The sequence below is a fragment of the Parathielavia appendiculata genome, assembly GCF_033297405.1.
Source record: "Parathielavia appendiculata strain CBS 731.68 unplaced genomic scaffold N657scaffold_22, whole genome shotgun sequence".
NCBI classification, from domain to species: domain Eukaryota; kingdom Fungi; phylum Ascomycota; class Sordariomycetes; order Sordariales; family Chaetomiaceae; genus Parathielavia; species Parathielavia appendiculata.
The window spans coordinates 142,763-164,813 of record NW_026944241.1 but is presented as its reverse complement, the minus strand read 5'-3'; the positions used below and the strand labels follow the sequence as shown (position 1 = coordinate 164,813).

Genomic DNA, 22,051 nt, shown 5'->3' with positions numbered 1-22,051 from the left:
CCTTCACTACTGCTGCGCAACGCCAAGTTCCCTGGTTCTCGTGTGTCTGGATCTCTGCCTCGATTGCCTTCCTTATGTCTGCCACTTGGACCTTCCCTTTCTCACTTTCTTCCACTCTGGATGTATCAACCGTGCAGAACAGGGTATCCGTGAAGGTCGTCGGCGTTGTGTTCGACAGGGAGATGGTTCGCAGTCCACTTGGTTGGCTTGCTGGCGGCGTGCGAGCAACCTCCGCGTATGACGGCGGGCGGAGAACCGAGTTTCGAACCGAGACTGCCCATAACGGTGGAGCGCTGTGAGATGACGAATGAGAAAGCGGACGGGGTAAGGTCTTCAAGTCCAGAAATGAGCTCCACTATAGAACAAGTACCGAGCAGCTTTGACAGAAACAGATCATGATCATTTTGTGGATGGGAAAGGGGATGGGCATTCAAAGCATTCAGGGTGCCGAGGAACAGAACACCAGGTGACCGGATTTGCCCCACACGATTCAGCGAGCCCCACTTATCTATCTTCTAATTATATCAAGGCAAACTTTGGATTAGCTGTGTAGCATACGGCGTCAGTGGTTTAGTGGTAAAATCCATCGTTGCCATCGATGGGCCCCGCGTTCGATTCGCGGCTGACGCAGCTAATGCTGTTAGGAACGTGTGATTGTTCTTTTTATCGTTTAGGCAGTTTTTGTGGGCCTCGTTTTAGTGCTCATGTTTCCGCGCCGAGACGTAATGCCCGGCCACAGCTCTCAAAAGAGACGGAAGGAGCAAAAGTGTTCCGTGACAAGACGCTGAGATTGCAAAAGAACATCAATACTCGGATACCGGGAGTCGAACCCGGGGCTGTTGAGAGAGCAGTCACTTCTTGGAAGTGAGAGTCAACGATGTTACCGCTACACCATACCCGACTGAATCGTGAATGGTTCCGATCTGCTCCAACCGATGGCGCAGTGGATTTTATCAATGCTACTAATTGCTGGGGCAGTGAAAGTAGGGTACGTACCTCCGTACTTGAACAGCAATTTCGACAGCAGGCACATGGGCAGCAAAGAACCTGAATGGATGAAAGTCCATACAGAAAAATGTAATGGCTGGGCCAGTGGTTGGCAAACTTGTGCCTACCCGGCAAATGACGCGGTGCTGCTGTTGCTTTGCCATTGCGGTGGGCTTGACCGCAGGCTGTGAGTGACGTCACAGGGAGCGCCAAGGGTTCAAGCAAGCAGCAGCACACGACCACATGCCAATGATGTGATTGCATCACTTACACAAGCCCAGAAACCGAAACCACAAAACAGGTTGTGGACGGGCGGCGATCGCACAAACAGCACATTCAAATGCCGTTCGCCATCTCCACAGGTCTGCATCTCGACTGCCTCTCGACTTCGACTTTCGCACTCTTGCACCGCTACATCGCGACTCAATAACTGCCACGGGGCTTGCAAGCCCTTCAGTCCCTGTCGGCGCAGTCATCTTTTCTTTTACTAAGGTAGTATCGCCTCCTCCAGCCCAACGCCAGCACCAGCAAGCACCCACCATGCTGCCGTTCCACCGACGCGAGGCTCGTCGCGAACCAACGGCACGAGCAGAAAAGCCGCCGCGCAATGGACAGTCCAAGTGGAGTCAGCTCGTTCACTTCGTGATCTACTTCATCAAGGTCTCATGGCGGGATATTCTCACAATGGCTATCCTGGGTGCTGCCTCACTTGCTGTAAGTTTGAAGCATTCCTCGTCGCCCATAACTCGACGTGAATTCTAACCGACTCATCAGATCTACCAAGCGCCCTACGCCGCGACCCGCAACTTCCCCGTCACCTTCGACGCCTCGGGCGACATCGTCTACCCGCAATTCGCCTACCCGGAACGCGGCTGGATTATCTCCCCTTCCTTGTCAGGCGTCATCTCGGCCGTCATCCCCCTCGGCATCATCCTCCTCGCCCAGGTCCGCATCCGCTCCTTCTGGGACTTCAACAACGCCGTGCTCGGCCTCCTCTACTCCCTCATCCTGGGCTCCCTCTTCCAAGTCATCATCAAACAACTTATCGGCGGCTTCCGTCCTTACTTCCTCGCCGTCTGCCAGCCCGACATCTCGCTCGCCCCGACGCACAACAACACGGGCCTCAACGGCGTGGGGTTCCACCAGATCATGTACACCAGCGAGGTGTGCACTAACCCGGATAAGCAGGCCATCAAGACGGCCATGACCAGCTTCCCGTCGGGCCACTCGACGACCGCGTTCGCCGGCTACGTCTTTTTGTTCCTGTGGATGAACGCCAAACTCAAGGTCTGGGCGAATTTCCAGGCCAGCTTTTACTGGCTTGCGGTGCTGCTCGCCCCGCTGCTCGGCGCCACGCTCATGGCCGCCTGCCTGACCGTCGATCAGGCGCACAACTGGTACGATATCCTCGCGGGCGTGGTCATCGGCACGGTCGTGGCTTTCATGTCGTATCGTCTGTGCTATGCCGCTGTGTGGGACTGGCGGTATAACCACATCCCGCTGAGACGGGACCGGGTGTTTGATTATACTGCTGCCGCGGCGTTGCCGGCTGAGGTGCTTGAGAAGGCGTTGTGGGTGCGGAAGCTGGGGTGGGGGAGGAAGAGGAGGGCTGGGCGGCGCGGGATGATGGGGAAGGCGAAGGCGAGGGGGAGCAGCAATGCGAGCAGTGCTACATATGCGAGGAATGGGGGTCCCAGTATGGATGTGCCGAGGGGGCAGGGCGTGAGCTACCCCCACCCGGCCACGGTGAGACATAACGGTGGTGATCCGTACTACGGACGTGGGGAGAACATGGTTTAGGTGGTGGGTGATATTTTTATGGTTCCTTTGCACTGTTTCTTTGTTGTTCAATCCGAGATACCTTCCGCGTCTGTTTCCGCACTCAATGATCTCCCTGTACCATATGTTATATATAGTCGAGGACTTTCAACCAGTTGGTGGAAAGCATGATACAGATTAGGTGCTGTAACAGCAGTATGTTATTGTACAAGCTACGGATGCTCCGTTCACGCATCTCACTTACAGTCCCCCAAGAAAACGACTTCGAACCAATCCGTACCCATAATATGAACATACTCCCGTGACACCTAGTACAGTGGACAACAAGAGAACACCTCCCGTCACCACGCCCTGGTTGAAGAACCCTATATGGGTAATGCCCTGGTGGCGCCGCTTCACTGCGGGGAGCTTGGCCAATGCCTCCCGCGCTAGTAGGCCGAGTTGCTGCGGTGAGCTTTGACGAAGGATCGTTGCCAACAGACTGTCCGGTGCGGACGCAGCAACGAACTGGGCTCTGGGCTTGGAGAACAGCGCCTCGTTGTACGGTAGGTATGTCTCTGGGTCGACTGAGGTGTTCGAGGGGGCCATTGGCAGGACTAAAGATGTCAATACAGGCAGGGTCAAAGGCGACGAGTGAGGCTGTACTTACATAGGAGAGTTGTTGGAACATGGTTGACGAAGGACATGGGGCTGTCTAGGAACTGGCAGATATACTTCGCTGTCGAGGACTTGGTGAATATATATGCTGCTCCGAGCCGTGAGTTGCTGCGTACATGTACATGTCAGATCAAGCCAGGTAAGGCGCGGACGGGCTGCAGATGGCATACCTCCTTGAGAAGTCAATGGCGTCATCTATGCTTGTTACAGGATGGACGAGGAGGCAGCCTTCTTTCACCTTGCGTCTCAGAAGCGAAGATTGTCTACCATGCGTCAGTGGCTATTTCCCGGAAACATTGAAAGGGGTGGTTCTGCACTGACCTGTCCTCAACATCCACAACCGCCCCAGCAGAGCTCCACGACAGCACATTCACGCCCTGCTCCGACCTCACCAACTCAGAGAGGCTCTGTTGCCCGGAGGCAGTCCTCGGGGCGGGAGATTTCTTGCCCTCGTCCGAACCAAACCTCACCACATGCCGAACCACGGCCTCCAGAAACGGCTTCCTGACCCACTCATTGACCAGCACCAAGTCCGGCGCATACGGCGACCTCCCCCGCAGTGCAAACCGCGCTCTGACCAGCTCCTCTGCCGCAAGCTCCAAGTCAGCATCGCGCTCGATTACCGCCACGACGCGGGCGTCCGAATCCGAGACAAGGTGGTGCGAGAGAGGAGGGGTTGTGTTTCCACTGAGGCTTCCATTTTGCAGCACCCGGACATGGGCATGGCCGAGGTCGGCGTCCTCGACCGGGTGATGCGTGACCTCAAAGACATCGTCGTCCAGCGCCTGGGACACCAGATCCAGTACCAACCGGGGGGTTTTCAGGAGCGATTGGTCGGCCTGGACGACGACGCAGTTCCCTGCCGTGAGGGCCGGGATGAGGGCCGAGAGGAGGCAGGAGAAGAAGGCGTGCTTGGCGGGGTGGATGACCACGATGCCGACAGCCTCTCTCCGTTGAGCGGCGCTCTGACCCCGAGAGACGGCGTACTCGTCGTGCAGGGCTTGATCCAAATCGAGCGCGGAATAGGCATTCGCGAGCTGCCGCATGGCTAGGCAGTATTCGACGTGTACCTCGGCCCGGGTGTGGCCTGTGTCGCCGGCGATGGCATCTTGGACTTCGGATGCGTTTGCCGAGAGGGTGTCGTGGAGTTGTTTGAGCTGGAGCTTGCGGAAGATGGGGTTCAGGGCCCTGCCGTCGATGGCGGCGGACCGGATCTTGCTGAAGGGCTTGGGCATGGCGTCAGGGGTTGAGGACGTGAAGTCGGGTGTGGCGCAATGCTGTTTGGTTTTCGTCTGACACTGGATTAAAGGTAATCAACATCACTGCCTTATTCGGGCGGCCACAAGGGTGGTCATGCCGTGATCGTGTGGATGTGGTTGCCGGGGGTGAGACAATCGGCAGGGCAAACCTCCACATCCCGGCGGGCGTCCTCGGCACTTGTCACCCGCATAACCACCCAAGCACTGCTTTCGTAAGCTGCCGGCATGGAGTACGAAATCGGAAAACATGAGCGACCAGCCACGGGGGATTGCTCGCAAGTTCCTTCGATTTCAGCTCTATTCTGTCCAGCATTTGACCAAGCAGTCCAACACGATGTCATCGACCACTACCACCCCAACTCAAACTCGCACACGGCAGAGTGTGCTGAAGGACTACGAGTTGCACCATTCGCCTAGTTCTTCCAGGACGGTGTCCGGCAGTCCGGCAGCACCACCACCGACGCCGCAGGCGGTTCCCCTGAATCAGCCACAGTGGGACACCGTCCATCGCCGAGTCCCTCCGTACCGGCCCATCAACAGGGATCGAGACCAATCTGACGTCCGAGTCTACACGAGCCCCATTGAGCGCGTCTTCATTGGGACTATGTTTACCGGTGTCTTGGTTAATTCTGTGAGTCTCCCGTATCAGTGAGAGGTAGTTAATTGGGCGGTGATGGTTCGCTAATATGGATCTGGCATGAAGACGGCGGCCAAGGTCTGGAGAGGAACGGTTGGAAGGTGGAATGACGGCGTGTTCAAGTACGCAATTGGCGGGGAGATATAGGTGTTAGCTGCATCCTAGTGGAATTGTTGCTCCGTGTGTATGCGCTGCTGTGTACTAAAGAGAGTTGCTTAACTTGGCTGTCTTGCGCCTCCATTAAGTTTGTTACCAGAGCTCAGGCCGTGATTGCCACCGCCATCATCCATGAATGCTTCTAGGTACACAATCCACATTCTGACAAACCAATCTCATTATACCTGTAGTTATCGAACTCCCCCTTTGATTTCCTCCATGTTCTGCAACAATGGTAATCCCATATTCATCCACCAGGGAAGCACCCTTCCCTCAGAAACGAACAGAACCCCATTTACTCTGACCCCTTAACCCCCTGCATGCCTCCATAATCCTCCCCCAACTCCTTCCCCGCAACGACAACCGGTTTGACCGGCTGCAGAACATACAACATCCTCGCCCACTCGGTCTGACTACAATTCCGCCACGCATGCATCGTGCCCCGCTGCACGCAAATATCCCCCCGTTCCAACACCCTCGTCTCGCCCGAGTCGAGCACCAACTCAATTTCGCCCTCGAGCACCACGCCATAGTCGAGGCTGACAGTGCGGTGCATGGGCGAGGTGGCGCCGGGCGGCATGTCGACGTAGCGTAGGACGGTGCCCGTCGACACGGTCAGCCCCGGCGGGTTGCTCAGGAAGGACTGGTAGGCGGCCGTGTCGGCGCCGTTGGTCATGTTGACGGGGAATTCTGACGTGACGTAGCATGTCGCGAAGGTGGCGTCGCCTTCGCCGAGGGAGTAGAAGGGCGCTGGGAATGGAATGGAAGGGTCGATTATGGCTTTTCCCGAGTCATCGTGCGTTGTGATGAAGCGGTTGGGGGTGCGGAGTCTGCCTTGGAGGGCCATATTGGACTGCTTTGGGACCGGATTGGATTTGAGGGGTGGATTGGAGGTTTCGGTACCAGAGTAGGCAAATATTCGACAATTCTTGACTCGGCTTCTTTATCAAATGGCACTCGGAATTGTGCAGGAGATGTCGTCTTCGGCAACCGTCTGCCGGGCGCGGGAAGTGGGCTCATGTGGACCGGTCGTGTCCCGATGGCCGACAGACCGGCCGGTCATGGGGCCCCTGCAACGGGCAGCGGCTCAAAGACATTGCACAAGAACCCGGAATTAACTATTTGGAAGTGGAAACATCAGGGCATTCGGCCGTATCTGTGCCACCAACATCGACAGTGTCCACCAGCCATGGCATCTCCTGATTACGCCCATCACTTCTCGATCCGCAATGTCCCGTTCGGGATCGCGTCGTCCAAGTTACATCCGAATCTGCAGGCCGCCACTCGGTTGGGAAACTCGGTCATATTCTTGAATGACTGTCATGAAGCTGGGTTATTTGAGGGCATTGATGGATTGCCCCCAGGAGTCTTTGCCAATGAGACTCTGAACGAGTTTGCCGCTTACTCGAAAACCATCTGTCGCCACGTTCGCCAAGCCATTCAGAATGCGTACCAGAAAGGAGATGCCTCCGAATTCCCCTCTGGAAGTGTAGAGGACATCACGCAGGTCCAAATGCACATGCCAGTCAGAGTTGGCGATTTCGCAGGTCCGCTTCCTCTCAAGTCCCCAGGGACGATAAAAGGGCTTATGTCTCACTGACTAGTCATAGACTTCTCCTGTTCCCTGGAACACGTCAAAAACGCGGGCCGCATCATCATCAACGACGAGCGTCCGCCCCCGGCCTTCTTCAATTTCCCCATCGCCTACCAGGGGCGAGCCAGCTCCGTCGTCGTTTCCGGGACCGATATCGAACGGCCCATGGGGCAGTACCGGGACAAAACCGCTGCCGGCGAGCCAAAACCTGTCGTGTTCGGCCCCTCGAGGGCGGTCGACTACGAGCTGGAGTTTGCAGCCATCATTGGAAAACCGCTGCCGATGAGGCAGAGGCTGAACGCGGTTGACGCAGACGAGCATATCTTTGGGTTTGTCATTCTGAATGACTGGAGCGGTAAGACACCTTGTCATCCAACTTATAGCATCTTCGTGCTGATACACAACAGCCCGCGACATCCAAGGCTTTGAGATGACGCCCCTGGGCCCGTTCAACGGCAAGAACTTCGGCACCTCCATCTCCCCGTGGGTGGTCACTCCAGATGCGCTTGAGCCGTTCAGGACCGAGGGCCAGAAGCCTGCCACAGACATTCCGAGATACCTTCAGGATCCGAAACGCCAGACCTACGCCATTCGCATGCAAGTGGACATCGTAGCGGGAGAGGAGGCCACTGTGGCGGGGACCTCGTGGGTGCAGAGCCTGTACTGGTCGCCGAGGCAGATGATTGCGCATGCGGTCAGCGCCGGAGCGGCCTTGAGGACAGGAGATGTCTTGGCCACTGGCACGGTCACGGGAGATGGGGAGGATGCTAAGGGTTGTCTGTTGGAGGTTACCGAGGGAGGGACGAAGCCGTTCAAGTTGAGTGACGGCAGTGGGAGGACGTTTCTACAAAATGGCGATGTTGTGAGGATGACCGCTGTTGCAGGGGAGGAGCAGTCAGGGGTTGGCTTTGGCGAGTGCGTTGGCAGACTTGTGCCTTCCCGGGCGTTTGAATGATGTGATGTCAATTCCCGACTGGAATCATGGAAGCCGCGAAGCGTTTACCTATCCTTTCTTGAGCCGGAAAGCGTTCATCACTATCGCTGATTCACACGTGATTAATACATCAATCATGCTGCAAATGCGTTTGATTCAACCGATGACAGATCATTACACAGTCCAGCCCTGGTTTGTTTGTTACCTGAGGGGTAAAACGTACCTAGGTACTTTTTAAGTAACGTTACCGGTCGAGCGCGTCCGCCTTCATTCAACGTTAGCATGAGCTCTGCTTGACGTTCACTGATTAATTTCGAGTATGATATCACCAAGATTGGAGGTCTGTCTCACAATTTTTCTCAATACATAGCAATCCGCAAGCCTGACCTCGTAGAACTCAACCCTCTTGACCGCAACTATATTTCGCTGGATTTGCATCCGTCCTCAACACTGCCGCGAGAATGGCAAGGCTCTACAGCGCATTCATAAAACACCAAGAAATCCTTGTTTCTTCTTTTCAGTGTCATTTCTCCTTCTTCAATGTCTTTAGCTTCTCCCTTTGTTTCCTACTTCTTATCTTGCTTGCCTATATCTTTTGTTTTCCTTTTCCTTTTGCTTTTGCCTTACCGCTTCTCCCACGGTTAGATGTACGAATTCAGGCCAGACCTACCCAGGTGGTAAGTTCCCATGGCCAAACCGAGTGGACACGGGCTCGGCCTTCGGTCCGCATTGGGCGGGATGTGGCCCGCGAGTTCCTGCCACCTCCCGATCCCCCTCTGACCTGCGCAAACCCCGCGTCCGTATTACCGAACGCCGGGTGAACGAATGCGCATGCATATTTGGGCCACGTCAGCCTTGCAAAACAGGCAGCAGACGGCTCGTTCACTATTCACGGCCCAAGCATCTTGGGGTACACAGCCGAACTGTTCCAAAGTCAGACTTCAGGTTTACAATGCCGAACAAGCTTCAGGATCTTCACACTGTCGATGACGTCAACTTTCCGTACGTCTTTGAGCAGAATGCTACGGTACCGTTGAAATCCAGCGGAGTGGTGCGCTGCAATGTGTACCGGCCCAAGACAGCTGACCCCGTGCCGGTGCTGGTCACGTACGGCCCATACGGCAAGGACATACACTACAAGGAGTAAGACCCCATTCCCAGACAGCACAGGCAACCAGGCTAATACAGCTCAGCTTCACCCCCAAGTACTCTGAAGTGAACCCGCGGCACCGGTCTGCCCACTCAGCCTGGGAGACGCCGGACCCCGGCTACTGGGCCGAGCATGGCTATGCCGTGGTTCGCGCAGATGAGCTGGGCTTGGGCCAATCTCCTGGCCTTCTGGACACGATGTCCCGAGGCACCGCGGATGCCTTTGTCGATGTTGTCGAATGGGCCGCTGAGCAGCCGTGGTCGTCTGGCAAGGTTGGCTTGCTGGGCATCAGCTACTATGCCGGGAGCCGTATGTCGTGCCCCTCAGTGCTGTCAATGGGAACTGTGAGCGACACGGCTGACACTGCAGATAGAATGGCGTGTAGCTGCTCGCAAGCCCAAAGGCCTCGCCGCCATTATCCCGTGGGAGGGCATGTCGGATTACTACCGGGACCGATGCCGCCACGGCGGGATCCTGTCCAACGCCTTCATTAGGTTCTGGTGGAACAGGCAGGTCATCACCAATCAGTATGGCCAGCCGGGCCGTGCAGCCTCAAACTGGGGTCCCGGTATGACTGTTACTATCCCTAAAAGACACCTTATTAAGGTACTCTTATTGACAACCCCTGAGACACGATTGAGGGTGATCTCTCGGCAGAGGAACTGGCTGCGAACCGCCGCGACCAGACCATCGACAACAAGGTCCACCGCTTCCGCGATGAGCCCTATTATGCCTCGAAAGAATACGACATGGGCGACATTGAGGTCCCGCTGCTTTCGGTCGGCAACTGGGGCGGCATCCTGCTGCATCTCAGGGGCAACATCGAGGGCTACACGCACTCCGGGTCCAGGTTCAAGTACCTGCGCATGATCACGGGCCGCCACGACCTGCCCTTCTACTACGACGAAGAAGTCGAAGTGCAGCGCAGCTTCCTCGACGCCTTCCTCAAAGGCGAAGACCGCGTCGGCTGGTCCCAGCCGGGCAAAGTCCCGCCCGTCAGCCTGGTTCTCCGCAAAGGCAACGTCGGCTTCAACAACGCCGAGGCCGAAAAGGCCTACCAACGCCGCGAGGAAAGCGAATGGCCGCTCGCCCGCACGCGGTACACGCGCTTCTACCTCGCCCCAGACCTGACCCTCCAACCACCCAACGCCAACCTCCCAGTCCCTGACCGCAAGAAACTCACCTACCGTGCCCTCGGCACCATGACCGATCCCCAGCTCATCCAATTCACCACCCCGCCCTTTGCCGCCGACACCGAAATCACAGGCCACATCGTCGCCCGCCTGTGCGTCTCCATGTCGCCGGACCCGGCCTCGGCCACCGTTCCCTCCGACATCGACCTCTTCCTCACCCTGCGCTACCTCGGCCCGGACGGCAAGGAGGTCTTCTACACGGGCACGGCGGGCGACCCGGTCCCGCTGACAAAGGGCTGGCTGCGGACCTCGTTGCGCAAGGTCAACAGGGAGCATCCCAAGCACAGGGAGTGGCTGCCGCATCGGGATTATTTCAGCACGGATGTGCTGCCTGTTATCCCCGGAGAGGTGTATGCTGTGGATGTGGAGGTGTGGCCGACGAATGTGGTCGTCGAGAAGGGCGGAAGGGTGGTGTTGGAGGTGGCGTCGGGGGATACGCAGGGGAGTGGGATCTTCTTGCATGATGATCCCGTGGATAGGGCGCCTGAGGTGTTTCGGGGGTTTAATCACCTGCACCTTGGGCCGCAGTTTGAGAATTATGTTACGCTGCCGATTATTCCGCCTAAAGGGGAGTGAGGGAGGGGATGAGAGGCAGAGTTGAGTGGTTGGAAGGAAGCTGAGGTTCAGCTTTGATAGTTGAATAGACGGTTGTGTTGCTTACCAACGTCGATAGTTCCTCATATTCATGCAGTGCTATATTGACAAATTGCATGTTCAGGGAAGGTTGGTTTACTATGCCGGGTGTTGTAGTGTTTCGCTGTGAGAATGGGTGAAGGTTGCTCGAACTAGCTCGTCTCAGACTTGGATGATCCAGCGGGGGAGTATTTCAACCTCAAAAGCTGGACTGATGTCCTGATTATTATGTCATTGATCACCCGCATGTGCATATTGGTGAAATATAGGGTTACTCCCCACACTTCGGTTGCAACAGGCAATCAGGGTTCACTGTTTTAGCACATATTTCAGTTTCAATCTATTTCACTATACGCTCGCTGTCTTCAATGACCAAAATCGTATTGAACAGAGAGATTACGCCTGAATCATGCCGCAGCCACCGGCATTCTCGGCCACCTCCCCCACACAAACTGGCTGTTACACATGTTCGTCAACTCCCACGTCTCAGCCGCCAGCTCCCCACGGACCCCCTCATCCTCCTCATCGCCCACGGCCCCAGCCACAAACAACGCCGCCATGAAATGGTCATCCGTGGCATGCGCATCCCGATACAGCGGATGCTTCATCAACCTTGTCATGGCCCTCCTCAGCGCCGGGCCCGTGTTATTCCGGCACACGTCCTCGACGGCCTGGCGGAACTCGAGCGCCCAGGTCTCGGGCGGGCGCTCCTGCGCGAAATTGTCGCTGAAGCGCAGCATGGGCGTCCAATGGTTGCGGTACAGGTTGTGCACGGCGCCGCCCGAGCCGATGAGGAGGTAGTTCTCGGCGCGCAACGGGCGCAGGGCGGCGCCCACTTTGACGTGGAAGTGCGGGTCGTAGCGCTCGTTGGTCGAGATGAGGGTTGTTGGCGGGCAGCCGGAGGGGAACATGCGGATCAGGATCAGGTAGGTGTCGTGGATCCAATCGAAGGTGGCGTCGCCCGAGGCGTGGAAGCCGGCGGACTGGAGCAGGTTGATGCAACGCTCGGCTGTCTTGAGGTCGGGGTTGAGCTTGTAGTCGACGTATTTGCTGGGGTGCACGTAGGCTACGGGGGACTTGGTTGGTGCATGGTTGGTGGCGACGTGGATTTCGTCGCCCTGGGCGCCCCAGTGGGCTCCCTGGAAGTTTGTTAGCAATGGCCAGTGAGGGAGATTCGCATAGGGACATACCATCATGATGACGCCCTTGATGTTGTTGGCGAGAGCTTCATCTCCAGCTTTCTTCCAATATGTGGCCGACTCGGATTCCTCGCCAAGCATCATGGTCGAGCCATGCGAGAAGAAGTACACCGGGGTGAGAGGAGCTGCATTTCCCGTTCAGCTGTTATGCGACTTGGCCGGTCGGTAACTGAAGGCAACTTACCCATGATCCAGGGAGATCTCAGGGTTTGGCAAGCGATCTGCTTCGGTCTTGTCTGCTCAGTATATTGCTCGTCAACAGTCTAGTTAAAACCCAACACAGGCACGGGGCTGTACGTCAAAGACAGGCCTGGAGCGTGGGTCGGATCGGGGGGCCTTGAGAGCTACTCCCTTGAAAACAAAGCCCATCTGCCGGGTGAGGATACTGATGCTATTCGGCGCCCCTCCCTGCACTCTCCGGATTTCCCGTCTTCAGGTCCCGTACCCCTGTCATCGGCCCTGTTGACCCCTGACTCGGGTCATGTGGGGGATCTGGAGCCGAAAGCCGAGGCTCCACTCAGCTCTCTTTGCCCGTCTCCAACTTCTTTCCGGCGGTTATCTCGTCGTCTCGCTCGCCACTTCCCATGTCGCATTCCTATCTCTCCTCCCCCAGATCCCGAGTCCCCCCACGCCTCCGAACTGCAACTCAATCGAACCATTGCGGTCCAACATGAGCACCATTGAAGTTGGGAGGACCACACGCGCAAACGAACAGCCGGACCAGGGGCTCTTCCAGTGCGGGTCTTGCAAGCGCAACTACAATCGACTGGACCATCTGGCCCGCCACGTTCGCTCTCGTAAGATAGAAGCGGGGATGTGTTCAATGGTGTGGTCAGCGGAACTGACGGACGAGTTTTCCAAGATACCAACTTCAAGCCGCATCGCTGCTCTGTCTGCGGCAAGTCATTCTCGCGGACGTGTGTAGCCCCTGCCTGGATCCCACTTGACCTGATAGCGTCATGACGGCTCTCAACGACCCGTGATTGTTGACGGCCATCTCAGAGACCTGCTCAAGAGGCACGTCGCTGCCCACGATGTGCGGAACGCAAAAGTTAACAATTTGATCCGCGGTGCCGGCGAAGACATTCCCAGCCGAGTCTCGAAAGCCTGCCGGGCTTGTGCCGCGAACCACGTCCGGTGTTCCGAGGCGAAGCCATGCCGTCGGTGTGCCGAGAAGGGGCTCGAGTGCGTCTACGCACGAATCGACGATTCTGCGACGCCCGAACCCACCGATGGCTCCCGAGCAAACCATCTCATGCTGACTCCGTCGTCCATGCCATCCAGCCTCGACGTTCACTTGGCAGCAGAGCAGGTGGCAGAGACCATGTCCGGAATGGACACCCGCAGCCGAGTACCAGGGCCACCGCATGCTTCACCTCCTCTGCCAGGACTTTCACCCATACAGAGCTCCCTCCCACAAGTGATCCACACTGAGGCTGCCGGTGCTTCTTCGCCCGCTCCTCTTGCTCATCAGGCGGCCTTTGGTAAGTTGTCATTCAATCTACACTCGCAGAATACTTCTCACCCCCGGTGACAGACGATGACTTTCTGGGCGCTCATCCCGAGCTTCCTACGGGGTGCTGCACCCCAACCTTTGCCCAATGGAATTTTCTCCCCGGGCTGTGGTCGGCCGCCGGCGGTGATATCGGAGTCAGTCAGCCGTTTCCAGGCATTGAGTTGGATGACCTCGATCTCCGCTTTCTCGACACGTACAACGCCAGCATTCCGTTCGAACTGGGAGGGCCCGTCACACTACAGCACTCACAGCCAACTACTTCCATGGGCGGCCCAGCATCGTCTCATCCGGCGTCAGGAGCCTCCGAGGCTTTCCGTAACTACCACTGGCGCTTTCGGCCGAATCCAAAAGATCATGGCGCTGCCGAGGAACACAACCTCTCACTCCCTTCGGATGGCCGCGATCACCCGTCACCAGCCTCCAACATCTCGTCAGCCCGACGCGCCACGTCCGTCCGTCTCGCATCCGCAGCTCGTGATAACATCCTGACCATTGTCGTCAAGTCTTGTCGACCTGACAATCTTGTCAAAGCAGTCGCCTCCTTCCCGAGCGTCGAGCTGCTTGACACACTGATCCAATTCTATCTTACCTCTCCCCACGCGCGGGCGGACACGTTCATCCACGCGGCCTCCTTTGACCCCAACGAGAAGAAGCCAGAGCTCTTACTAGCCATGGCGGCTGCTGGCGCCGTGTTGACTGCGGACCCGACGCTCACCAAGCTGGGGTACGCAATGCAGGAGTGCGTCCGCAGGGCCATACCCACGCTCTGGGAAAGCGACAACACGCTCGTCCGGAATCTTGAGCTCACCCAGGCGTTCCTGATCAATCTCGAAACGGGGCTCTGGAGCGGGCTCAGTCGCAAGGTTGAGATCACCGAGAGCTTTCTGCAGTCCCCGATGACCATGATGCGGCGAGGAGGCAAATTCCGAAAATCCAGCTACCCTGCTACCATCCTCGACGCCAACGACCAGGACACATCCGACGAGACGGCATGGCGAACCTGGATCCAGCAGGAGTCGTTCAAACGGACCGCCTTTCGCCTCGTCCAGCACGACCTCAACTCGTCCATGTATCTTATGGTGAACCCGCTCGTCTCGTATGCCGAGCTCTCCCTCCCGCTACCCTGCGCGCCCGCACTCTGGACCGCCACCTCCGCCGGGCAGTGGAAGTCCCATCTGGTACAGCACACCTCCCTCGCCCACCAGCCCCCCTCCGTGTCCGACTATCTCGACGACCCAACCTTCTTCAAGCCCCACACCGCTACCCTAGACCGAGCTATCGCAAACGAAGCTTTCCTCGCCTGCGCCTGGTCGCTAGCATGGGAATGCATCCAGCTGACCTCGCTCCAACGCAGTCCCACCGGCGCCAAACCCTCATCGAGCACACCGCCGCGAAGATGGAACCCCTTCCTCTTGACCTCCCGCCGCGAGGAACTCCTTAAATTCCTCAAGCACCTCCGTCTTAGCCTCGCCGCCGACGACACCACCATCAACACCACCACCACCCCCTCAACCTCTCCCAACATACCCAACGCCCCCGACTCAGAAGCCCACAGCACAACCGTAACCCGCATGCGCCTGGAGCTCATCCTCTTACACTTACACACCCCCTTCGAAGAAGTCCAGACCCTCGCAGGCATCGAAGGGCCGGACCAGGCTCGCGCCGCGTACCCGGCCGTGCTGGACTGGGCGACGCGCACCGAGCAGGCGCGGAGAGCAATCTGCCACGCCGGCCAGGTCCTCCGGTTCGCAAGGGCGGTGGGCAGGGGTATGTTGCTCGGTCCCGGGGCGGTGGGGATGTATCAGGCTAGTTTGGTGCTGTGGGTGTATGCGTTGCTCGCTGGGCATCACAAGAAAGGCGGAGAAGATGTTCGGGTTGGGGATGGTGGTGATAGGTTGTGGTTGGACGGGGAGGATGAGATAGGGAGGCGGCGGTTTACGCATTTTGAATTCGGCGTGCCGTTTCTCAAAGGGGGAGGAGGAGGAGGCAGGGCGGGAGAGGAGGGAGGTGGGGAGGAGGTGTCGCTGGGGGATCCGGAGGGGGTGCTTGGGGTGGTGATTGGGATTGTGAGGGGGAACTATGAGGGCTTGCCCAAGCCGCATCTGGTGGAGAGGCTGTTGCAGCTTATGGAGGCGCTGCAGAGGTCGTCGGCCGGCATGATGGACTTTCATGGGCAGCTGGGGAGGCAGTAAGGAGTTGCTGAGCGCGCAATCCTATTCTCAAGACAGATAGTACCACATACATCCAGGCGCGTCAAGTACCCAGCTTGGCTTAAGCCTTTTACTGTTCCGTTTACCTCCGCAAGCCGAGGGTGATAGATCATGCCTCGGGTGCTATCTCCTTTGAACTCGCAGATCGTGACTGTCATGCCTGGCAGCTTAAAGCCTGAGCACCCGATTTCATCCCCGAAGACATCGCTTGTATATATAGGTTGTCAGAGGGCGTGGAACTACGAGATACCTCAACGCTTTACCTTCTACCGACTAATGTACAGTCCATCCACTCAGGCCCCTACTCAATCCTCTCCGCCTTGGCCAAGTCATCGACACCACAGCCCTCCTCCACCTTTGCTTCGAGAATACCATATACCGGAATCTGCGAGAACTCAGCCGCGATATGGTGAAGAGTCGGCAAGCTGTTCCAATCACCCTCGATGAACTGGAGCCTGCCGTCACGGCTGTGGCGGCTCTTCTTCACCACGCGAGGAGTCGAAGAGGCGTTGTCCCGGATGAGCACGGGGTATGAAGCATCCGCTTCCCCGGGCTTGCCCACAGCCGGCAGATAGCGGTAGAACATGATCCCTTGCTCCTCAGGCCCAACAGCCTGTCCATAGTGTGCTTCCGTCGCTGTGCCGTTGGTTTGCGTTTCGGTCTTCTCCGCGCTACCCTCCTCAAGGCGATCCAACTGCATCCTGAGAAACGACACGCCCCCCCAGCTGCACTCAACCCCAACCGAATCCTTCGTCCCCTCGTCGATGTCAATATCGCAGAACAACTTGGGCATGCCCAACTCCTCACGCCCCGTGATGATGGGATCCGCCAATGACTCCAACAAGACCACCAACAACGAACCCACCACGTTCCCCCCATCCTTTCGCGTGTACTGCACCCCATGGATCCACAGACCAAGGTACTTATACCCACCCCCACCAAGCCATTTCATCCCCCTCAACTCAGTACACCGAAAACTCGCCTCGGCCACGGTCCCGGGGCCAACGAAGCTGAACCCGGGCGCGGGGAACAGTGTCTTGAGGTATGTAGCCGACGTGCGGAAACGGAGCGAGTATGTCGTGAAGCGCGAGTCGTGCGCGGGGATGGGCTGGCCGAAGTGGTCTTGCCGTGGGCTCGGCATGGGCCCGAAGGAGAGCGGTGACCGCCAGCGTATGGGATGGCCGCTGCGCGACCAGAGGTGCTCTTTCAGGGCGCGTGAGGTATTGTGCCATTCGTCGTGGCCGAAATTGTAGTGCATGAAGTCCATTACTGGTGATCATGTTAGTTTGTTGATAAGGGGGAAAGATGGGTTGGGGGGTTCAGGGGCTAGGTGGGGCGCTCACTGTTGAAGGTGCCGCGGTTGGCGTCGTTGAGGTCCATCCCGGCCAATCTTGTCAGGCTTTGAACCTTGTGTGCTCTGCCGTCGCGGATCTTTTCGTACAGCGCCAGCCGCTCGGGGATATCGTCGACGGTGGTGCCTCTGGGCAGGAGGACGCAGAGGGATGCTGCATCCTCAATGGCAATGCCGCCTGTACAAGTACGAGGTCAGCCCAACATCCCATGTTGATGCAATGCGGTCAGGATGTGTAAGTCAGGTTACTCACCACCTTGGCCCTGATGGGGCAGAAACGGATGAGCGGCATCACCCAGCAACGCCAACCGCCCCTTATGCCAAGCTGGGATCCTGTCCATGTCCAGCAAGGTCCATACCTTGAGCGCACTTACATCGACCATCTCCAACAGTGCCCTGACAGTGGGCTCGAAACTGCTGTAGACGTCGAGGAGGACCTGCTTGCTCACGCCACGGTTCCAGCCTGTACACACACTCAGCTCGACACCCGGATGGACGGGGACCAGCGATTGGCCCGGACATGAACTTACCTTCTCCCCTGGAAGCTGACAGCTCACTCGGATGGATTCCCACAAAGTTCATCATGGTATTGTTGGAGCACGGATACATGACCAGACGGCGGTCGTCTCCCATCCACATGGTCATGTATCCCTCGCGGCCGGCAAGCTTTGTTGTGGTCGGATTCTCACGGATTTGGCTTATAGGTATCAAGAACCGGAAGGCGCTTTTGCCGGAGCCAAATGGCTTGATGTCGGGCCCGGCGACAATCCTGCGCGTGACGGACTTAACCCACTTCAGTTAGGGTTCGTTTGATAACTGGTCTGAGAGATGCGGTACTCACGCTAACTCCATCTGCGCCTAGCACCAAGTCCCCAGCGTAGGAAGAACCATCCTCAAGGGTAATAGTGGCGGTGTCGGGGTCGACGTTTGTGACAATGCTCGAGGTCTTGAGCACTGCCGGTGTCCCGGCTCCCACAGGAGACGTGGCCTTGCGCTTCAGGTCTTCGTGGAGCTGGACTCGATGGGAGAGCACCCATGGCTGCGGGAGCTTGTTAGCCAAGGACATCCTGACTGCCACAGGGAAAGGGGGAGTACTGACATGCTGCCAGATCGACAACGCCTTCCTCAAATCCAGGTCGAACTTGAGTTTGCCGCTGGACGAGTACTCAGTGACCTAATAAGCCATCCTGTAAGCCCCTTTTCTTCCAATACGCGGGCTCGGATGCAGACGGACGTACACCATTCACGGGGTTCGCCCCGAAAGACTCGGGGAACACGCCGAGTCTCCGGAGAATGCCATGGCAGTTAGGGGCGAGATGGATGGCAGCACCGGTTTCTTTTGCCAGTTGTGACCGTTCAAACAGCTACGACCAGTAAGCCTTGATCCGCTTCAGTCTTGATGTTGCTTGGCATGGGCTGCACTCACTATCACCTCATGCCCGTGCCGGCGCAGGCCCAAGGCCGCAGTCAACCCTCCGATCCCTGCATGGCGTCGTGTTAAGATCAAGACAGACGGCCCGTAGCGGTGTCGGGGCCAGCGATATAGTGCAAGGTATCTTACCAGCTCCAACGATCAACACTTTGAGGGGGCGGTGAGGTTCCGGAACACTTGCCATCGTAATTCACTTAAAACAACCCGCTATCAGGATAGGAATGTCGGAATCCGAACTCGATGAACATAGAACAACCCCTTGTCGCTCCCCATATGAGGCTGAAATATCACGTCAATGTCTTGTCAGGGGTGGTTTCGGCGAGAGCGGGTCATGGAGGCACGTCGGAATGTGGCCCCACGTCATCCGATTTTGTGGTCGTGACCGAGGGCGCGGTTTTCCTGTATAGTAAGTTGTTGAAGGTCCGGCACGCCCTAGGGCACAGCGGCGTAGGAATAATAATGGTCGTGACCTGTTGGCCGGAGAGCACACTTCAAACCCTTGCGCCTGGAGCTCGGCAGTGTCGGCATCGATACGGCAGTTGAACACGGCTAGTGTGACTTAATACATTCAGCCCGTCCATATTCCAGGTTGCTGTGAGACACGTGCAATGAGCGGAAGACCCGAGTACACACATGTCAGGAGTCAGTAAGATTTGCTCAGGTACCTTAGCCTACACGAATGGGTACCTACAGTACCTTAGGTACTTACCTGTACTTGAGAAACACGGCGTAGAACCTGTTGAGTTGGTACACACCTCGTCTTCGAAGCCGAGCCTCACACCTAGGTTATTACACATTACGGCGGCCTGGTCAAGCTGGGCGTTTCAGGCGCTCCCAATGCATTAAATTAAACTGTGACTTGACGCATGAAGACCGCGACCGATACCGTGAGTGAGGGTACCTATTTCCATGCCGCCAGCAATGCCGTATCTGGAAGTACATGTATCCAGAACAGTACTCCTTCCACGATCCAGACTCGACCACATCGACATCCCAAGATTCTAGACCTCTCCACTGTAAGGTGCCAAGTCCGGGTTTTCCGTCTGGGGATGTTCTGGGGTTGTCTGGGGCCCCGCGTTTTCCCCACAAACAGCAAGAAATTTGGTGCCGGGTACGTGTGGAGGGCAATCCCCGTCCCGGCCGAGCAAGGGTGTGAGAAGACGTACGCGTCGTCAACAGCTCAGGGGCCGGATACTCCATGTCTCTGCTTCAAATAGAACGAAAGTACGTATGCTACGGTGTCCACCTCAGATCATAAAATTCCCTGGGGCGGGCCCGTTACAACTTTTTTGCTCCCTTTGTGTTGAGAGTTGAGAGACGAGCCCCTATCCTCAACATCATGGCGGTCTGGCGTGAAGCTTTTGCCCTGTCAGCGGCCGAGGTGGACGAGCGGGTGCCGCCAGGGACGGTTAGGATCCTGGGTCAGTCAACCTCTCCAGGGAGTCCACCTACAGGTATTTACTGACAAAGCGTCTTCCAGACAACCAAGAGCACACAGCCAACCATGACAGCCACTTCGTCAAATTCCCCAAACCCTCCAGCAGCCCCCGGGATCCGCTCAACTTGCCCTTCTGGCGCAGGACGGCGGCGCTGCTCGTCGCCTCCCTCTATGCGTTCGTCGCCAACTACACCTCCTCCGTCATCGCCCCGGTGCTCCAGCTCTGGCCGAAAGTCTATCCGCAAGACCCGAGACCCTTCTCCGAGTTGTCCTACATTATCGCGGTACAGTCGCCAAAATGAACTCTCTCCTTCCTAGACTACACCCCCAACCCCCGCCCCCCCCCCAACCCCCTATTTTCAAACCAGGCATCAACCCGGACACTAACTCGCGCGTTGGTTCATCTTCCACCCAACAGGTCCACGTCCTCCTCCTAGGCGGGGCCAACATTTGGTGGGTGCCGCTGTCCAACTGGACGGGGCGCCGGCCCGTGCTGCTCGTCGCCACGCTGCTCATGACGCTGTGCTCGGTGTGGTGTGCCAGGGCCGAGTCGTTTGGCTCGCTCCTTGCGGCGCGGATCCTGCAGGGCGCCGGGGGCGGGGCGGCCGATACGGTCGCGCCCGCGCTGATTGGGGATTTGTTTTTTATTCACGAGCGGGGGAGGGCTATGGTACCTATGTTCTTTTCACGCCTTCTCTTCTGCCTTATGGATATGAAGAATTGTGCTGACTGGGGCGGGTAATAACAGGCAGTGTATACCATCTTTCTGTGCGGTGGTTCGCTGTTTGGTGGTTTGACGGGGGGCTACATCGGATACAGCCACGGATGGATCAGCGTGTTCTGGGTCAGTACGGCGTTGTCGGCATTCGTGTTTCTCGGTGTGGTTTTCCTCATTCCGGAGACGCTGTTTGACAGAGTCCCGGGGGATGATGCCAGCCCCTCTTCTGCCTATATCGACTCCAAGGCACCAGAAACCAAGGAGATCGAAACGGTTCAGACGCAAGTACCCCAGACCCACACGCACCTCACGTTTGCCCAGTCGCTGAGCATCAACCTTGGGAGACACGACATGGCTCGCGGGGGCCTGCTGCACTACCTCGTGCAGCCCTGGCGCACCCTGGCCTTGCCCGGCACCTGGGTGGTCATGCTGCACTACGCCGGCCTTGTCGGCGGCGTGGTGACCGTGTCACTCATCGGCCCGCAGATCGTCGCCATGCCCCCTTACCTTTGGGGTGCCAACGCCGGGTTGATCAACGTCGGCGGCATCGTTGGTTGTGTTGTCGGGTACCTGTACACGTACCTCCTGGCGGACAGGCAGCTGAAGAGCCGGGCCAAGCATCAACGACGGGGAATGGCCGAGGCCGAGGACCGGCTGCCGACGCTGTTCTTCCCGCTTGTGGTCGCGACGTTGGGCTTCTTTATGTTTGGTTTCTGCGCTCAGTATCCAGGACCGGATCGCTGGGTTGGGCTTCAGGTTGGGTTTGGAATGATTTCGTTTGGGCTGACGCAGGTGCCGTCAGTGGGATTCAACTATGTAAGCCACACTATCATGCCTTGCCCTAGGACGTTTGCTGACGGGGTATGGCCCCAGCTGATCGATGCCTACGGCCACTTGGCGGCCGACTGTTTCACCATGGTAACCATCCTCCGCGCCGTCATCGCCTTCGCCTGGACCTTCTTCGTCGCCACTTGGGTCCATGACAGAGGGGCGGCCGAGGCTTTCAAAATCTTCGGCATGTTGATGGGTCTTTTTGGCTTGGCCACTGTGCCTCTGTGGATATTTGGCAAGCGGATGAGGATTGCAACTAAGGGGCTAGTGGCCCGCCAGGGGTGAGACGAGCCCCTGTCTGGAGAGAAATTCGTAACTCTCCCTATTTAATTGGTCTGCAATGATCCGTACCTATTCGTGCTGCAATTAAGTGAAGG

At 57.4% G+C, this 22,051-nt stretch overlaps 10 protein-coding genes and 2 non-coding genes across 12 annotated transcripts; 7 read left to right on the top strand and 5 right to left on the bottom strand.

Moving 5' to 3' along the window:
• The first annotated feature begins 559 nt into the window (after window positions 1-559).
• Window positions 560-630, top strand: N657DRAFT_t145. Its single transcript has one exon. It is a non-coding gene; the product is annotated as a tRNA-Gly (tRNA).
• A 179-nt stretch (window positions 631-809) lies between these two features.
• Window positions 810-901, bottom strand: N657DRAFT_t144. The gene has a single exon. It is a non-coding gene; the product is annotated as a tRNA-Glu (tRNA).
• Window positions 902-1,271: 370 nt separating this feature from the next.
• N657DRAFT_603915 (acid phosphatase/Vanadium-dependent haloperoxidase) lies at window positions 1,272-2,978 on the top strand. Its single transcript, XM_062790157.1, has 2 exons — window positions 1,272-1,701; window positions 1,762-2,978. The coding sequence occupies exons 1-2, from the start codon at window positions 1,528-1,530 to the stop codon at window positions 2,785-2,787; spliced, it is 1,200 nt and encodes a 399-aa protein (XP_062643613.1). The 5' UTR covers window positions 1,272-1,527; the 3' UTR covers window positions 2,788-2,978.
• A 28-nt stretch (window positions 2,979-3,006) lies between these two features.
• On the bottom strand, window positions 3,007-4,718 carry N657DRAFT_666464 (ALDH-like protein; the record flags this gene model as incomplete). Its single annotated transcript, XM_062795338.1, has 4 exons — window positions 3,745-4,718; window positions 3,594-3,686; window positions 3,416-3,531; window positions 3,007-3,362 (listed from the first exon to the last, which is right to left on the bottom strand). The coding sequence occupies exons 1-4, from the start codon at window positions 4,656-4,658 to the stop codon at window positions 3,007-3,009; spliced, it is 1,479 nt and encodes a 492-aa protein (XP_062643612.1). The 5' UTR covers window positions 4,659-4,718.
• Window positions 4,719-4,950: 232 nt separating this feature from the next.
• On the top strand, window positions 4,951-5,512 carry N657DRAFT_666463 (uncharacterized protein). The gene is made up of 2 exons (XM_062795337.1): window positions 4,951-5,313; window positions 5,386-5,512. Exons 1-2 carry the CDS (start codon window positions 5,017-5,019, stop codon window positions 5,464-5,466), a joined length of 378 nt encoding a protein of 125 aa, XP_062643611.1. The 5' UTR covers window positions 4,951-5,016; the 3' UTR covers window positions 5,467-5,512.
• Window positions 5,513-5,696: 184 nt separating this feature from the next.
• On the bottom strand, window positions 5,697-6,224 carry N657DRAFT_649793 (uncharacterized protein). Its single transcript, XM_062793801.1, has 2 exons — window positions 6,180-6,224; window positions 5,697-6,121 (listed from the first exon to the last, which is right to left on the bottom strand). Exons 1-2 carry the CDS (start codon window positions 6,180-6,182, stop codon window positions 5,771-5,773), a joined length of 354 nt encoding a protein of 117 aa, XP_062643610.1. The 5' UTR covers window positions 6,183-6,224; the 3' UTR covers window positions 5,697-5,770.
• A 440-nt stretch (window positions 6,225-6,664) lies between these two features.
• N657DRAFT_674657 (uncharacterized protein) lies at window positions 6,665-8,024 on the top strand (the record flags this gene model as incomplete). The annotated part of the gene is made up of 3 exons (XM_062795767.1): window positions 6,665-7,022; window positions 7,080-7,424; window positions 7,477-8,024. The coding sequence occupies 3 exons, from the start codon at window positions 6,665-6,667 to the stop codon at window positions 8,022-8,024; spliced, it is 1,251 nt and encodes a 416-aa protein (XP_062643609.1).
• Window positions 8,025-8,850: 826 nt separating this feature from the next.
• Window positions 8,851-11,035, top strand: N657DRAFT_693461 (alpha/beta-hydrolase). The gene is made up of 4 exons (XM_062797220.1): window positions 8,851-9,146; window positions 9,197-9,462; window positions 9,527-9,721; window positions 9,784-11,035. Exons 1-4 carry the CDS (start codon window positions 8,956-8,958, stop codon window positions 10,920-10,922), a joined length of 1,791 nt encoding a protein of 596 aa, XP_062643608.1. The 5' UTR covers window positions 8,851-8,955; the 3' UTR covers window positions 10,923-11,035.
• Window positions 11,036-11,299: 264 nt separating this feature from the next.
• Window positions 11,300-12,581, bottom strand: N657DRAFT_603897 (LigB subunit of an aromatic-ring-opening dioxygenase LigAB). Its single transcript, XM_062790156.1, has 3 exons — window positions 12,363-12,581; window positions 12,170-12,303; window positions 11,300-12,118 (listed from the first exon to the last, which is right to left on the bottom strand). The coding sequence occupies exons 1-3, from the start codon at window positions 12,364-12,366 to the stop codon at window positions 11,387-11,389; spliced, it is 870 nt and encodes a 289-aa protein (XP_062643607.1). The 5' UTR covers window positions 12,367-12,581; the 3' UTR covers window positions 11,300-11,386.
• Window positions 12,582-12,756: 175 nt separating this feature from the next.
• N657DRAFT_674654 (uncharacterized protein) lies at window positions 12,757-16,048 on the top strand. Its single transcript, XM_062795766.1, has 4 exons — window positions 12,757-12,975; window positions 13,041-13,095; window positions 13,181-13,662; window positions 13,716-16,048. The coding sequence occupies exons 1-4, from the start codon at window positions 12,849-12,851 to the stop codon at window positions 15,884-15,886; spliced, it is 2,835 nt and encodes a 944-aa protein (XP_062643606.1). The 5' UTR covers window positions 12,757-12,848; the 3' UTR covers window positions 15,887-16,048.
• A 152-nt stretch (window positions 16,049-16,200) lies between these two features.
• Window positions 16,201-18,871, bottom strand: N657DRAFT_693458 (FAD/NAD(P)-binding domain-containing protein; the record flags this gene model as incomplete). The annotated part of the gene is made up of 9 exons (XM_062797219.1): window positions 16,201-17,173; window positions 17,248-17,433; window positions 17,509-17,718; window positions 17,786-18,038; window positions 18,097-18,294; window positions 18,355-18,429; window positions 18,494-18,619; window positions 18,682-18,737; window positions 18,817-18,871. 9 exons carry the CDS (start codon window positions 18,869-18,871, stop codon window positions 16,206-16,208), a joined length of 2,127 nt encoding a protein of 708 aa, XP_062643605.1. The 3' UTR covers window positions 16,201-16,205.
• A 1,155-nt stretch (window positions 18,872-20,026) lies between these two features.
• On the top strand, window positions 20,027-21,998 carry N657DRAFT_626167 (MFS general substrate transporter; the record flags this gene model as incomplete). Its single annotated transcript, XM_062790779.1, has 5 exons — window positions 20,027-20,108; window positions 20,177-20,409; window positions 20,544-20,795; window positions 20,874-21,659; window positions 21,717-21,998. 5 exons carry the CDS (start codon window positions 20,027-20,029, stop codon window positions 21,957-21,959), a joined length of 1,596 nt encoding a protein of 531 aa, XP_062643604.1. The 3' UTR covers window positions 21,960-21,998.
• Window positions 21,999-22,051: the final 53 nt, after the last annotated feature.